The sequence below is a fragment of the Caretta caretta genome, chromosome 27 (assembly GCF_965140235.1).
Source record: "Caretta caretta isolate rCarCar2 chromosome 27, rCarCar1.hap1, whole genome shotgun sequence".
NCBI classification, from domain to species: Eukaryota; Metazoa; Chordata; order Testudines; family Cheloniidae; genus Caretta; species Caretta caretta.
In genome coordinates this window covers 7476139-7493144 of record NC_134232.1, presented here as the reverse complement: position 1 = coordinate 7493144, position 17006 = coordinate 7476139, and the positions used below count along the sequence as shown (strand labels likewise).

Below are 17006 nucleotides of genomic sequence, written 5' to 3'. Positions count from 1 at the left end.
TTTCCAAAGAATCCAGCTCACCGGGCACACATTGAGCTCTCCTATTAGCCTGGCACCCATCGTGGGCACGGAGCCCTTGAGAAGCAGGCCCTGAGCTTTTGGGAAAATGTTGCCCCTCTTGCAGAGAAAAACATCTTTGGCCATCACCCAAATGCGACTGTCTCTGGGGAGGAGGCACAGCATGGCGTTACAGCAGCAGCACACTGCAGAGCATTTAAGAAGGGGACATTTTGCAAGTGTGAAATGCTCTCACCAGGGCAAATGATTTCACTATGCCCAGAGTGAGTGTGTAATGTTCTCACCAGTCCCAGTGGGTGCAGACTTCGGCTTTGGTAGCACTTTGCACCTGATTAAATGACAACACAAGCTGTTGGACAGAGGCCCTCCCAATTCCTACCTGACAAGCCCCATACGCCACCCCTGTCTGCCTCCTATTCAGCTGCATGGAGCTTTGATGCTCCACGGTGAGGTTTGCTTTGCTGGGAGGAAGGGGTGCTGATGGGCACTGGTTGGCACAGACAGAATGAGTCTGGTTAAACTTGCACAGGGTTAGGTGGAGGTGGTGCCCCGGAGGGTTGGATCAGCAGAGCTCAGCGTCTCTGGAGTCGCCCCTTGCTTTTAAATCAGACTCCACTTGCCCGCCTGGGAGCCAGGCAAAAGGCTTTTATTCCCCACCTTCCTCCTTGGAACCGTTCAAAAGAGCAGCAGTAAATTAACTGCTGCAGGCAGAGTGACAGGATTAGCTGGGTAACTTTGAGCCAGCCCCTCCTATTCAACGCTTTAGCCATCGCTTCCCTTCGCTGCACGGATTTGCGGAGAGCAGCAACTTGCCCGGTCTCCAGCATTCAGAGTGGGGCCAGCCTGACTCCCCGGAGCAACACGCGGCCCACCTTCCCAGGGTCACACCGGCACCGCTAACCCTGGGGGCTCTGCAGATTTGGGCCGGGTCTGCACACGGATGGGAGACGGCCACGGAGCACCCAGGAGCTGTGGTCAGTCACGAGGCAGTGCTCCTCCCGCTGGCTCATTCCTGACGAATTGCCCCTCCTTCCCTGCAGCATGCTGACTTCTGGAGCGGGTGACAAGCACGACCCGCTTGCTGGTGAGCATCACAGATCCCGTGGGGCTTCTCCTGACCACAGGAGCGGCCTGGAAAAATTCTAGCCTGGACAGTGATTTCCTGCCAAAGCTGCTGCTGTTTTCATTTCCACTCTCTCTCCTTTGGCCTCGGTGCCTTTCCTTTGCTGCCTGTGTGTTTCTTAGCACCCTGTCCTGCGCCATTGTTCATTTTTTTGACAGTCTGTCAACTGGCCTGGCAGCAGCGGCTGCCCTCCCTGTTCCCTTCACACCTCAATGATGTTTCCTCCTCGGTCAAAGAAAAAAATACACTGTCTTTGCTTCTCTGACCCATTGATCTGAGGCCATTACCCCAGCGCTCCCCTGGTGTGCCCCTTGGCATAGTGTAGCAGATGTGATGCCAGTTTGTGCCTCCAGGACTCCTGCCCTTTGTACCCTCACTGCTCCTGAGAGTCTGATTCCCCCGTGCCCCGGGCAGTTGTTTACACCAGTGCAAAGTGCTATCAGATCAGCATCGCAGGCTTTTACAGCTTTGCCCAAGCTGCAGGGCAAATCAGCTCAGGCCGGCATTTTTGCCAGGAAAGAGCAGTAGCCACTGAGGAAACAGGGCGGATGTTGCAGCTGTCCCAGCCGGGGCTCCCACACCTTGCTGGCCGCACACCTGACCAGCAAGTTACAGAAAAAGTTATTTCGATTAAAGCCCTGAGGCTTGGAAACATTGATGCCCTGGTAATCATGCCATCCTAGGAACGGCGAAAGCCGTGGTAGGGGCCCCTTTTGGTTTGGCAGCCAGGGCGTCATTTCAGAAAAAATCTTGGGGGTTGGGGAGAGTTGTGTCAACATCTAGACTAGACCATGAACATGTGATACCCTGCAAAGCTGGGGGCAGGGGCCAAAAGGGGTGCGCATGAAAAGTCTGGGAGAGTGGAACTGCCCTCCTTGTCCCATAGCAAATTACAGCCTGTCCAGTGTCCTGACACGGCGACTTTGTAAGCGAGGCAGGATGGTCCTGACAGCCCCTGCTCTGCCACAGCCCTGGGTGACCTCAGGCAAGTCGCTTAACCTCTCTGGGCCTCGGTTCCCCACCTGTACAATGGGGAGGCTGCACTCACTCACGATTGGGGTTGGCTCAGATGCTGTGGGGATGGGGGGCAGAGAAGTACCTACGTAGACAGTGGGGACCCCAGCCTTCCTTTGCAGGAGGATTTGGGACCGGTTCTCAGGATGGGATAGCATCTCCATGCCTTTCCGCACCATCTGAGCTGATTTTAGAGGGGGCCTACGCTGACCTCGGTGACAGCCCAGGGTGAGAAGGTGACTGAAAGCTGCCTTTGCCTCCCAGCGCCGTGGGCTGGGAGGTTGGGCCTGCACCTTCTGGGGGCGCAGAATTTCAGACTCTAAATCAAGCTGCTGGGAACCGCTCCCCTCCTGCCCCCTCTTTTTACTCCTCAATCTGAAGCCTGGAGCAGAGCCCCTCTACCACTGGGGCTACATGTACCAAAGTGACGAGTGATTTTATTTTTGGGGTGCCCAATTTGAGAGGCCTTAAAGGGGCCTGACTCCCAGACTGTGCCAAGCACCTGCCCTCTGCAAACCAGGCCCCTTTAAGACCCATCTTGCCTGGGGCCCCCAGAATCACTAGAGACTTTGAAAATCACTAGAGACTTAGGCCCTGGAGCCTGGCCTCCCTCTGGTCTTCCTACAGCATCTCACGCCTCCGCGGGCCCATTGGTTTATTTCTGGCTCCCCTGGTTCTTCTCCTTCCCACGGCACCCGCTGGGTTTCAATTTGTTTGCAATGTTTACTTCTTCCGAGATAAGCCCTCTCAAGCTGCTTCCCAGCCACACACCCTCCCAGGGGGTAACTTAGGCGCTGGACACACTGCCCAATTCAGTCTTGTCTCCCTCCGCTCTCTACCTTTGCTGGTCCGCTCGCGTGTCTCCTGGCCCGAGAGTTGGAGGGTCAGTTCCCATCCATTCAACGTCAGCCTCCCTTCGGCCGCTGTGAAAACTCCCGCCCTTGCTTCTACAAGGCGTCCCCTCTGCCTGCTACCTCACACGCCTCTCTGACGACACTGATTGCTTTCCGATCTTCCCTCCACATCTGCCTTGGCCTTATCCTAACTTGTGGCATCACACGGGACAAGAGCACGCACTGACTTACCTTTAAAGGACAACCATGGTAACTAACAGGGGGGCTGCTCTTTTAAGGGTCAGGGGCTTGAGCCGGCCAGCCAGCCCTGTTTGATTACCACACCCAGCTGGAATGGGAGCTCCAAGTTGGCTGACTCCTGGGACTGGCCCTGGAGCAGAGAGAAAGAGCTCTGGCCCCTGCAGCCTTTCCTGGCCAGGAGACCAGCTTTGTTCTGGGTCACTTTGCCAGTTCATTCTTGGAATGAACAAACTATATACTGAGGAAAGGGCCTGCCAATGACCTGGGCGTAGAATGTAATCCTTCCTGGTCTGGGGAAACTGCCCTACTGCTGGTTATAAATAGTGACTCTATATTTACTAGATCCATGTAGGCCATGCGCGGAAGTGGATAGCTGGCTAAGAGACCTAGTCGGAACGCTCACACTGCCGTGGTATGACCAGTCAGGCATGGAATCGGAGACCCGGCTCTCCTGCCTGTCTGATCTGTGCCTATGGGGCCATGCGGGACACAGAATCTCTGCAGCACAAGTCCAGCACAGCCACGCCTCCTTCCCCCGCAGTTTTGCCCCGGAACACGCCCAGCTCCGGGGGCTCTTGTGCTGACAGTGCAGATCTGGATCTGCGCATGGCAGGGCCCCCTGCTGCACGGAGTTACTATCGGGGGGGAGGGGGAGACAGTGGGAAGCAGGCCCACACTGTCTGGGTTGGTGCTTCCCACCTTTCGCCTGCAGTGGCCCATCATCCCAGTCAGAGGAGCTGCACCCGCCCACAGCAGGCCCGCAGTGGGGCCAACAGGGCAGAAAAGCAGCTGGGAAAATCCTAAAGCTCCATATTTTAGCCTGAGCTGGTGACTCCCCATCAACACGGCTCCATTCACAAACCAAAAGATGGATTTTCTGATGGCCTCCTATGTCTCAAGAGCCTACCGGAGACCCAGCTGAGCCCTGAAGACTCCCCCTCCCCCTCTCCCATGCATGCACACACACCCCTGATCAATCTCTTGCTCTCTTCCCCAACCGCTCAGTGACTTGGGGGTACGTCTACATGCAGTTAGACACCCATGGCCAGCTCGTGCCAGCTGACTTGAGCTCGCGAGGCTCAGGCTGAGGGGCTGTTGAACTGCAGTGTAGACTTCAGGCTCAGGCTGCAGCCCAAGCTCTGGGACCCTCTGACCGCGCAGGGTCCTAGAGCCCAGGATCCAGCCCAAACATCTATACTGAAATTAAAAAAGCCCCTTCGCCCGAGCCCATGTCAGCTGGTACAGGCCAGCCACAGGTGTCTAACTGCAGTGTAGATGTGCCCTTAGCTTCCCTGGGTGTCACTTCCCCACCCGCTCTCAGAGCAACCCGGCACGACGCCTACCTGCTGACGCTTGTCCAGGGGCAGGTTGGAAGGCCCCAGGGTCTGGATGGAGCCAATGATACTCTTCAGCTGAGTGTCTGAGAAATTCTTCCAGATGGAGCCATAGAGTTCCTTGGCTTTCTTCCCCCAGGCCTCTGTGAAGTTCTGCTCCTCCAGGGACGCCAAGATCTGGAAGGCAGGAGGAAAAGACTCTTCTGTGACAGATATTCCCCTTTCCTGGGAGAACCATTTAGCCATCGCTCCCAGGGGACCATCTACCCTGCAGCACCTGTGCCCCACTCTGTGTGGGGCTCTAGGGAGCGGGAACCAGCCCCAGCGTGGGCCACAGACTGGCAGACCTACGCATCTCCAACCAGCAGGGACCACAAGACGGCCAGCCCAGCCAAGAGGGAGGCACAACATGGTCCCCTGCCTCGCTGCTACACCTGTAAAATGGAGACAACGAGAATCACCTTTGTAACATACGTGGGAGCTGTGGTACAGCAGCATGGTCTAGTGGATAGGGCACCGGGCTGGGACTCAGGAGATACAGCTTCTGTTCCTGCCACCCACCTGCTGTGTGACCTCCGGGGTGCTACTTCACCTGCCATTGTCTGTTTCCTCTGCTGAGTTTTGTCTGTGGAGACAGTCAGCTCTTTGGGGCAGGGACTGTAACTCACTAGGGGTGTGTCTATACTGTAGCTGGAAGGGTGCTTTCCAGCATGGGTAGACAGATGCTCTAGCTCATAGGCGCCAACTCCATGAGCCCTGGAGCACCCACGGGGAAAAATTAGCGGGTGCGCCACACCCACCGGCAGCCAAGCTCCCCCCTCCTCGCCTCTTTCTCTCTCCCCTGAGCATGCCGCGTCCCCACTCCTCCCCCTCCCTCCCAGTACTTCCTGGCCTCCCCGCCACTGCCTAACAGCTGTTTGGCGGCGCTTAGAACCTTCCAGGAGAGGGGGAGGAGTGGGGAGGTGGCGGGGAAGGGGGTGGAATGGGGGCAGGGCTGGGGTGGGAAAAGGCGGGGTGCTAATAGGAGTCCTAGGTATTCTTATGAGACAATGTGCCCATCTGGTCAAGTATCCCATCTCTGGCACAGGGCAACAATTGATATTTGACAGAAAGGCAGATCCTTCCTTCCTGCACTGCTTGGCAATGCTGGATGGGATGATGAATCCCCCAGGTTTGAGGCAGGCTTGGTTGGGGGTGAGGAGGGAGTGCCCACTGGAGCGCGGGCAGGGGGTCTGGGGAGAGACTGTCCCAGCTTTGATGCAGTGGCTCATTTGTCAGTATTTTTGTCATTCCTTTTCCTAAATCTGGTGCAGCCACAAAACAAGGCTGGGTGGGAAGATAGCATGCACGGTACAGGACCCACTTCCCCACTGCCCTGCACTGTGGTCATTCACACTGGCACAAGGGGAGGGCCGGGGGGAAGGGGGCGGGAATTGTTACCATTCTGATTGGATGGCATTTTATACCCACTTTGCACTCAGGGGGCCTGATTCTCACTTACACTAAGGCCCCTTTACACCATGCTGGCAGCGTGAAGGGGCCTTGAAGTGAGGACTCCCACTTTACAGACTGCTAGAGCTGTGTAAAAGGGCCCTAGAATGAGAATCAGGCCCACTTTGCACTCGTGTATATGGGTACGTCTACACTGGAGGGGGCGGGGGAGGCAGCAGCGACTCTCAGAGCTCAGATCAATGGACTCGGGCTGAAATAGCAGTGTAGACATTCTCGCTCAGGCTGCCCCCCAGGCTCTGAAGCCCTCCGCGCTGGCCTGCATGTGGGATGGGCCAGATTTGAATTCCCCAACATTAAGTTTGGGAATGTCTGAATGCAGGATTTTAGTCCGTCCTGTTATATAGACAGATAAAGGGGGAACCATAACATTTGGATCCAGGTTCAGATTCCCGATTCCTATGGTATTAAGATCCAGGGTTTGTTCATACGATGGGTATGAACGTGTAACCATTCGTGCCCAGCAAGGCCATCGGTCCGTTGGGTGGCAGGACTCCTTTCAGTCATGATTGCTTTGATCCCAATCAGCAGCAATTCCCCCATCTGTTGAAATGACCTCCCGCATTATCCTGCTCTCCACTGGCTTCTGGCAACTGACATCAAGGGCTCATTGCACAGATCTGCATAGATAACCCTCGCACTGCAGCTGTGCAGATGAAAACCATGTGGCTCAGTGGCTCACGAGGAAGTTGCTGTGTAAGGACCGTGCCTTACAGGAGAATTGGCTAGGAAAGGGGAAATAATCAGAGGAGATGCACAGGGTTGCACTGATCTCTGACATTTATAAGAGGAGACACCGATTTCCAGCCAAAGTGGAAATCGCTCCAAGCCCCACTCCCTGCCTGGAGCTTCTCCAGTGGGCAAACAAGCGCCAGAAAAGGTGTTATGCACGGTCCCGCTTTTGAACTGAACAGAAGCAGCAGGTGGATTCTAGGTGGCTGGCGGGTAAATGTGCGTCTATTGCAGCCCTGCTGGCATCTTCAACAGGCAAGGTTGAATAACCCGCACTGTTTGCAGGGGAAAAAACTACCAGTCATAGAATCATAGAATATCAGGGTTGGAAGGGACCTCAGGAGGTCATCTAGTCCAACCCCCTGCTCAGAGCAGGACCAATCCCCAACTAAATCATCCCAGCCAGGGCTTTGTCAAGCCTGACCTTGCAAGGGTGAGGCTCCATTTCTAAGTGGGCTATAAATGATTAACAGGAAATTATGTGGTGTTTTCACACATGGTTAGAGAATCCAACAAGTCAATCACAGACTATCAGGGTTGGAAGGGACCTCAAGAGGTCATCTGGTCCAACCCCTCAAAGCAGGACCAATCCCCAGTTTTTGCCCCAGATCCCTAAATGGCCCCCTCAGGGATTGAGCTCACAGTATTTGCCAATACTGAGACTTTTGCTTTAAACTACGGAAACAAACCAACCAACAAGTGGCGAGAGTGTAGCGTGTGCATTTCACTCGGGAACAGGCTGCAGTAAATGTCTCTACACACAAGCGGAGTTCTGGGAAGTTGAAAGGCACAGTGGATGGAAAACAGAAAGCAGCAGCCGTTTCATAGTTACATACACATCACTCTATCCATTTGTCTACCTAAAGTATTTCCAGCATGCCCCTCACTCTTCTGTCTAGGCACCAGCAGCATCTAGATGTATCAGACAAAAATCTATGGCATATAAAGAGATACACTGAATTCAGCTATATATTAAATTTACAGTGTGTGTTGTGAGCACACAATCCAGCCAACCAACTCCCATTTGTATTCAAGAGCCAGCATGGTTTAGTCTAGTGACTAGCAAGGGGGCCTGGGAGACCTAGGTTCTATTCCCATCTCTACCGCTGACCTGCTAGGGGACTTTGGGCAAGTCGATTTGCCATCTTGTGCCTCAGTTTCCCCAGCTGTAAAATGGGAACAACGACACTGGCCTCTTTGGTAAAGTGTGATGGAAAGTGCTAGCTAAGAGCTACGTATTAATTATAACATTATTAATAAGTGAGTGAGCTGGAGGGTTATTTAGTGATGTGGGCACCAGGCTGCTGGGCAATCGCACTGTCTGATGTCACACAGCCCCTCTCAGGTGGCAATGGCCTCAGGGTAGCTGGCTTCGAATTGGGAAGAGACCCATAGATCTAGCTTTGTGCCCTGCAAGATCTGAATGACCCTAGGAGTAATTAGGGTTCCTGTAAATGCTACTGTTGTGTTCATTTGTTACAGACGCAGGGCTCCCTCCAATGAACAAAACGAGACCCTTTTAGCCCTCCTGAGCCTGGCTCCCAGTGCAGATGCTTGGAGCAGGCATCAAACCCAAGCGCCAAGCAAGGCAGCCACCAGCCCCACCCATTGTCACTTAGCTGGCTCCATTCACAGACAGCTGGCACTTGAGTAGCTGTCAGGTGACAATACAGAGCAATGTTAAATACCCAGTTTGCAGCGGTGGGGGATGGAAAGGTGGCTCTGGAATGGGCCCTAAGAGCCTGGGAAAAGGGCTGAGTCGGCTCTTTTGCTTGGGAGCGTCTGGTGGGCAGATATGATGATGAGCCCAGAGATGCGCCGTCACCCGCCGCTCAGCCCGGGGCCCACTCTGCACTCTCTTTAACGCTCCAGGAAGTTCAGAGGCAACTCCACATCCCTTCCGTTTCTCACACTCCACCTGGTGCAGAGGGGTCACACCAGGCTCCCCCTGCCAACCAAGCCCTGCAGCGAGGGGCAGGAAAGGCAGGCACACAGGGAGGTCTCCACACCCCTCCATGCCACAGAGGAGGTCTCCTCACTGGCATGGAGGGAGCCCAGCGGGACGGTGGATGGGACAGAGAATCCAGGCATAGATGGAGCCATTAGTCCACAACCCCCTGTGGCAGGGTCAGCCTCCACGATGCCCCCTTGTGGCCTGCTATGGCGCTACTCACCCTACCTCAGTTTCCCTGGAGGTAAAACTCTGCTCCAGGGATCTGCACCTTGTAATAGGGCTTCCTGCCAGACCCTCTCTGCACCTGCTGGCTCCTCCCCGCTGCTGGTTGGGCTTGAGACCCAGCTCAGTTCCGGTCCTCAGCCTTTCTTCTCAGAGTGTGTGTTTTCTCACATTAATCCCTGTCTGCACCCCAGCCTACCTGCCCCAGGGAAGCTCTTTCAGGCAGTTGCTTCTCTCAGCACCCCCAGGCACAGTGCTGATAACTAGCGTTGCCAATGGGCCGGTTTTTGCCTTGCCCATTGCAGTGCAAGAGATGTAAGGAGCTGGGGTGGGGGGGAGGGTTGCCATGCGCACCCGCAGCCGTGTGAGCAGCAATCTTGTAACTACCAGCCATGCACATCACAGCTGGAAGCAACTGGCACCCAGGTCCCACGCTGCATCCTGGGCCCGCCCCTGCCAAAACCATGGCCGCTCCTCCTGGGGCTGGGGACCTGAAAGCAGGACAGACCTGAGGCTCGCCAGCAGAGAGGGGTAAGGAGACCCCTGCCTCCCTCACCCCACTCTTTACCCATCCCTGCTGGTGAGGCTTAGGTCTGTCCCACTTCCCTGAGCCCTCGTGGGAGCCCTCCCCTGCCAACACCATCATCCCCGCAGGGGGCACCAGGAAGTGAGACAGACCCACTGGTTCACCACCAGGGAGGGGTAAGGACCCTCTTTGTCGGCAGGGGGGTTGGCCCGTGCCCAGTTTTTCTGCATCTCAGAAGTGGCAACCCTACGGATCACAAACCACCAACAGTCCCAAAAGAAAACCTAAAGGGCCCTCCACCCTCCTGGGCTCCCTCTCCATCCTGCTCTCTCGTACACTGCTGACCTTCCCACCTCTCTTCCTGGAGATCCAGCTTTTACCTGAGCCACTAACCCTCAGAGTTTCCTCCCCGGCAGGGGTGCTGGAACTAGGGGTGCTGCAGCACCCCCGGCTTGAAGTGGTTTCCATCCTATACAGGCTTTGCAGTTTGGTTCAATGGTTCTCAGCACCCCCGCTATACAAATTGTTCCAACTTCACTGCTCCCTGGAGTCCTTCCCACAGGCTGGGATCCTTGTTTCCAGTCTACCTACAGGCCACAGATTCATAGATTCATAGATAGTAAGGTCAGAAGGGACCATTATGATCATCTAGTCTGACCTCCTGCACAACGCAGGCCACAGAATCTCACCCACCCACTCCTGCAATAAACCTCTCACCTATGTCTGAGCTATTGAAGTCCTCAAATCATGGTTTGAGGTTTGACCTCCCCCCCCAAGCCTGCCCCAGGAGCCTCCTTCTCCCTTCTCAGCCCCTCTCAGGGGACAACTTTCCTTCGGCAGCTCTGCTCCCTCACTGGGCTCTCCCAGGCCTCTATGGAAGCCACCTGTCTCTTTCCTAGCTACAGCTGATAACTGACTGAAGCCACCTGATTCCCAGCCGATCAGGATCAGCTTGGGGGGGGCTCATTTCACCCTCTTCCATCCCTGCACAAAGCCCACCTAGGCAGAGTTTTGGCAGGGAGAGATGAATGCCGTCCTAAAGAACCCAAGCCCTGCAAAGCTCAGAGTAGTTCTGGGCCCCGGGTGCAGGATCCAGAGCCTTTCGCGTGGGGGACCATAGAGCACATCCAGCCAGTGACACTAGCCCTAGTGACAGAGAGTTATTGCCATGTCTCTGGTGAGCCAGGGATGGGCAGCTCGCACTGTTAGTGTACTCATTGCAGGAGAAAGAGAGGACCTCTGACGTCCACGGCTGCCAGCCTGACACCTTGCCCCGGTGCTATGCCCACCTCAACACTTACCATCCCCGCCCCCGTTTTTCAGCCTGAACTGGGTTTCGCGTGCCAGGAACAGCAGATTCACCCTACTTTCATTTCTGGGGCGCGCCCCTTTCCTATCCCATCAGCCTGCTCAGTCATTCGCAAAGGCCTCTCCTGTGTGCACCGTGGCCGTGGGCAGGGAGGCAAAGCTGGGGCAAGGCAAGCCACTCGCTCTGATTTCTTGGCAAGATTCCTCCTCTTCTCACAGTGACCGGATGCTGGCCATTGTCCTAGGGAAGGTGCATTGTGGAGAACAATTAAGGCTGTGTTACGAGCAGACTGGACCTGCTCAGCAACGCTGGGAACGGATGCAACCTGTAGAGTTCGCTGCAAAAAACCAAGATCTCAGAAACAAACTGCAGTGACACAGGGTCGTTTGTAGGGGCTGAACCTGGCACCCCATGCTCTAAAAATCCTGGCCTGGCTGAGCTAAAGAAGCACGTTTGTTAATGCAAAGCCTGTAACAGACTCATAAAACCTCTCCTGGGGCCCAGCCACTCGAGAGCAAGAAAGAGCAACCAACGGGTTATGGGGAGTTGTTTAAACATGGGTGGAGAATTTTGGATGACTTATTTTTCTTCATAGATTCCAAGCCCTGAAGGGACCACTGCGATCAGCTCGTCTGGCCTCCTGTACGACACAGGCCTAGAACTGCCCCCCACAAACTCATGTTTGAACTAGAGCAAATCTTTTAAACAACATCCAGTGATGGAGAATCCGCTGTGACCCGTGGTCAATTGTTCCAATGGTTATTTGCTAGGAATTCGCCATCACCTCTAGCAGACCTCTCATTACACAGGATCTGGGTGAGGGCCTCAGCGCCTGATCCATTGACTTCTATGAGAGTTTTGTCTGAGTAAGGAGCCCAGGGTTTGGCTCAGTCCAAGCCAGATGAGCTTGACCCCAAATGTAACGGAGTAAAGCACGCATGGCCGCGGGGACTGGCTGTCAGTCTGCAGGGTCAAAAGGCAAAGCAGCTTCCTGGTAGCTGTTCTTGCTTGTGGCATGTTGTGACGAAGCAGGAGTGTTCTTAATGTTTCCTCTGAATATTGTGGGGGTGCCTCAGTTTCCCCTCTGCAGTTCTTAAGTATCTAGATGGTGGGATAAGGGTGTATGATCATTGCAGAGCCCTAGAGGGCATGTGTGTGCAGGGGTCTGGACACAGAGAATGGCCGACACCCTGTTTCCTGGCAACTGATGGCCTGGGCCCTTCCCCCCTGCAAGGTGAGAGCTAAAGGGTTGGAGAACAAAGGAATCCGGTGACCTCCTGGCCCGGGAAAGAGACAAAGGCGAGAGGAGGAGGGGCTGGAGAGAGTTTCAGTTTGGGACTGGCTGGGGACAAGGAGTGAAGTGCAGACGTGGTTGTCTGGCTCACTGCCCCCCAAAATGGACCCAGCTGAGGGGTCCTGTTCTCTGCACCGACAAGCTCTGTGTTAGACCATGTTCCTGTTGTCTAATAAACCTTCTGTTTTACTGGCTGGCTGAGAGTCACATCTGACTGTGGAGTTGGGGGGCAGGATCCTCTGGCTTCCCCAGGAGCCCGCCTGAGCGGACTGGCGGTGGGAAGCGCACGGAGGGGCAGAGGATGCTGAATGCTCCGAGGTCAGACCCAGGAGGGTGGAAGCTGCGTGAGCTGTGTGTCCTGAAGACAGTCTGCTCCCAGAAAGGAGACTTCCCCAGAGTCCTGCCTGGCTTCGTAGGGAGCAGTTCCAGAGCATCGCCCGGGGACTCCGTGACACATGTGTTAATATTTTGTTGGCTGGAAATGCTGACGTTACAAGATGGGCCTGGTCCAGATCTGACAGCCTAGCAGCAGGGGAAGGAAAACATGCGAAGTGCCTGTTCTTGGGGCAGTCTCTGAGAGTTTATTTGGTAGCTCATTAGCTGCCATTTAAGCCTTTTCAGCCAGTCTCCAGCTAGGCTGGGTTGTTTCATTTCATTCTCTTCCTCATTACTCAGGCCTCACTTCCTGGGCAGCGGACGTGGGTGGATACAGCCGAAGGGGGCATGCGGCCGTGCCTGGGCGTAGGGTGACCAGACAGCAAGTGTGAAAAATCGGGACGGGGGATGGGGGGTAATAGGTGCCTATATAAGACAAAGCCCTCAATAGCAGGACTGTCCCTATAAAATCAGGACATCTGGTCACCCTAGCTGGGTGTGTGGAACAGCTCATCGCTTCGACCCTCTTTGGAGTCGCACAGATCAGGGTTTGATCACACAGCCATTTGAAGAAACCTTCGCACAGGTACCCAGATTTGCTCTTCTCCTTCCAGACGGCAAATCACCAAGCAGAAAGGAGACCAGGCGGCAAATCACCAAGCAGAAAGGAGACCAGGCGGCAAATCACCAAGCAGAAAGGAGACCAGGCGGCAAATCACCAAGCAGAAAGGAGACCAGGCGGCTCAGGAGAACCCGCCCACATAGCAAGTAGTTGGCGGCCAGCTCCTGAGGCTGAAAACTGGTTGCCCCAAGCTGCTGGGCAGATGCTCAGAGAGGCATGGTGCAGGTGGGACCTGAGTCAGTGCCCGAGCCATTCACCAGGAGACCGAAGGGCTCCATTCCCCAGAGCCTGCATTCCCAGAGCTCTGCCTGGCAGCTCAGCATGGCTCCCCTCCCTTTAGAACCGCCACCTTTGAAAATGGACAGTTACTAATCTTTGATCAAAGGTCCACTGTCCCAGCCCCCACACCTCACAGCTCTGCCTGCTGCCTCTCTTATGGCTAATGAAGCAAGGAGGGTAAAGGGGAGAACGCCCCGGTAGGGCACCTAGCTTTGCAGATCAATGAGATCTATTGACGGTCTGCAATTTTCAAAGCTGAGTTTCAGATATGCAGGGCGAGGGGGAATGGTCTCTGCTACCCCCGCTCTGCTCAAAGCACACTTACACTGACACCCCATCAAAATCCCTTCAGCATGGGATTCCCGGGCCTTTTCAGCCTGTCAGTCACACTCCTTTAATCACCAGAGGCCTCGTGCATGAGGCACAGGGTGGTCCCTCTGCTGCTCCCTGCCTTCTTCCCTCCCCCATGCTGACCCCACGGTCTCTCCAGGACTCTCTGCCCAGGAAGTTAACCAGGAGATTACTGCACTGCCTCAAGCCCACTGAGGTGTCCCTTCTGTGGGGTTCTGCTATTGCTGAGGATTGGATTCTACAGCCGTGAGTTTCCAAGAGTCTCTTGCACGGCACCCAAGCAGGTGTAACACTAACGCACGCCTTGCACGGAGGAGCAATGGCAAGATCCCAGTGCAACTCTGAAGATTTTCTGATAGTTGTGTTTCCCGGGGGAATGAGGGGCAAGTGCTGTATCTGAGGAAACACTGGAGAAAAGGCACGCAATTTAGATAGACAGATAGATATGTATGGGGATGGAATGATCATCAGATAGATAGGTAGATAGATAGATAGATAGATAGATTTATTTGGGGTCCTGGATCTTGCAAATATACTATATGAAATAAAATGTTTTGTCAGGCTAGATCTTATCAGCCTTCTCACCGCCTTCCCTTTAAACAGCGGATTGTTTAGGTAAATGTCACTGATTGCTAATTACCAGGAAGAAAGCTAGAGAACATTCGAAAGCTCTCTCTTCCCCAGGCCCAGACAGCTATCGGGAATACCAGTGCAACACAAGGTAGCCACTGGACTCAGATTCTCCGCTGCCCTGTTGTCATTTAGACCTTTGCAGGGGGGGTGTCAAGTGCTCACAGAGGAGAATGGCAGCGTTCTACACCTGCCAGACAGTCACTTCGCACTGGTGCAAACGAAGACTCCAGGTGCAGACCGACAGGGAATCAGGCCCATGATCCATATATCAAAGCAGAAGGCATCGTCCTCCCCACAGGGCTTTATTTCCATCCTGCTCCATATGGTGAATCACTCCTCTATCATTGCCGCTGGGGTTTCTCTGGTGTCTTAGCTTTCTGCACTGAGAGAGGTGGGCCCCTGGGTCTCAGCATGCTTTGTGAGGGGAGGGACAGGAAAAATCCAACCAATATACATTTATGAAGCTCTCTCGGCTCTAGATTAGTATTTCTTTGGCTCTGATTGCTGGTTTGGGACAGCACATAGGTTTTAGGCACCCTCAACTGGGATGACCTGCATAACTCACTCATGGATTTGGGCTAGAGGATGGGGCACTCGACTGACACCCTGGAAACTTTGCTTCCATTTCCAGCTCTGCCACTGCCTGCTGGGTGACCTTGGGCAAAGCACTTACCCTCCCAGCCTTTGTCTCTGTTAGACTGTAAGCTCTTTGGGGCAGGGGCTGCCTCTTGCTTTTAGCACAGCGCCACGGGGCCCTGGCCTCAGTCATAGCCTGTAGGTGATACTGTAATACCAGTGACGAATAGCCCCCATGGCTAATGTGGCCATCTCACACTCAGGCCGGTAGCTTTCATACCACAGCAGTCTCTCTCAGTCTCATCCTTCCCCACTGGAGAGTCTGCATCCTCCCCCATGGCCCCGTTACACTCCTGTTCGGTGCACACCTCGCTCCCCCTGCCCCATGCCGGCTACAAGCTCCTCCTGCTCGCCCCCGGACTGCATGAGGAGGTCGACCTAGGCTCAGATTCATTCACACAGACCTGAGCCAGCTTCCCTCCCCCCGCCCTGCAGTGGAAGCAGCTTTAAACCCCAAGCAGCTCCATGGCAGCCTCACGGCTAGAAGTGGCTGAAACTGCTGTCCTGGCCAACCCCTTCCCTAGCCACAGCAGCCCACACTTTAGGCTATATTAGGTGTGGCTCCTCCCCCCACAGCCCCAGGGCCCTTCCAGTCTCAGGGGCTCCCCGCATGCAGGGGTAGACCCGAGGGCAAAATCAGTCTCCTCTGGACCTTTGGAGCATTGGCCACTGGAGACAGGGAGGGGGCTGGCCAGGACACGCCGCGGGCCCTACACTTCTCTGCTGAAGCTTCGACAAGCTAACGTTTACTGGGCCTGATCCCCGGCTGGTGTAAATCAGCAGCTCCACTGAAGTTAATGGCGCTCTGGCAATTTACGCCGCGAAGGATCCGGCCTGTTCTCTTTATTCCTGTTGAGGTGTAGGCATGCGCCAGTCATGCAGAAACCTGCCGGGCTGGTGCAAACGCCACTTGCTGCGGGCTGGGATAATGGAAGAGACGTGTCATTCTGGTGCTTTCTCGTCTGCTAGGCAATTCAGACCCCATGGAAGAGCCTCTGGCTCGGGCAGGCTGGGGAGAGCCCCAGTAGATTCACCCCTCCCTTCTGCCTGGCTTGGCTGATAAGGAAAGTCACCTGTGGAGGCTTGCTAGACTCAGCCTTGCCCAAAAAATAGAGCTTGCTCACAGCTCTATTCCCCAAACAAGGGCTTTGGGGAGGAGCCCCAGCTGCACTATGAGAGAGCTGTCACCCTTTGCCACTGTGCCAACTGCCAATCCCCTGTGCTAACCACTAGCCCCCACTCCCGTCCTAAGCTGAAAGTGGACGAGATAGCACAGTTCCTGTTTTCTGTCCCTGCTCCTGTTCTCCTTTTAAAATGTACGAACCTCCAAAGTCATATGGTGCATGTGTCGTTAAACAGACACTACAAAACACACGGGCTCAGCTCTCACGCAGGGGTGGATCAGCACAGTCCATGCTGCTGAAGTTCTGACCCAAGGAACATGAGATAACACTGAAACCTTGGGCCAGAGCCTTGGCTTTGAGTCTTGTCCCCTTGTGCCATAGACTCAAAAAGGGCCTTGCGTTCCAGGGAGCCTGAGTCAATAGGACAGCCCTAGGGATTGCTGCACCTGGCACAGGTTAAAGCAGCCCTGAGGCGGTTCTAATATATGCTGTGGGGCATAGCAAGTGCTCAGCTGCCCCCAGGAGTGGGGGAGAGATAAAGATAACTTAGGGCCACCGTTGACCTCCCAGCTGGTCCAGGCTGCGCATGATTTGGCTGGACCCAAGGTTTCTGTCCTTTTTCCTTTCGTCAGCTTGATTTCTCCACCTTAATTGTGCACGAACATCGGTGTTCATTGGTGAGCAGGACATTTGTCCTGCAGAAGCAGTGATGCCCAGTGGCTAGAGCAGGGGCTTGGGGTTCCCTGCTGCTTGCTCTTGAGTAAGTCACTTTCCCTTTCCTGCACCATTAAAAGGGGCACGGTGAGATTTAATCCAGGTGGCAGAGGTGTTTGTAAGCCTGGCATTATGGGGGGCTA

At 54.8% G+C, this 17006-nt stretch overlaps 1 protein-coding gene across 1 annotated transcript in view; it reads right to left on the bottom strand.

Moving 5' to 3' along the window:
* Positions 1-17006, bottom strand: part of ACE (angiotensin I converting enzyme) — a 59372-nt gene that overhangs the window by 37247 nt on the left and 5119 nt on the right. The window contains exon 2 of the mRNA XM_048830157.2: positions 4593-4760. Coding sequence (XP_048686114.2) covers positions 4593-4760 — 168 coding nt within the window. The remainder of the gene's footprint in view (positions 1-4592; positions 4761-17006) is intronic.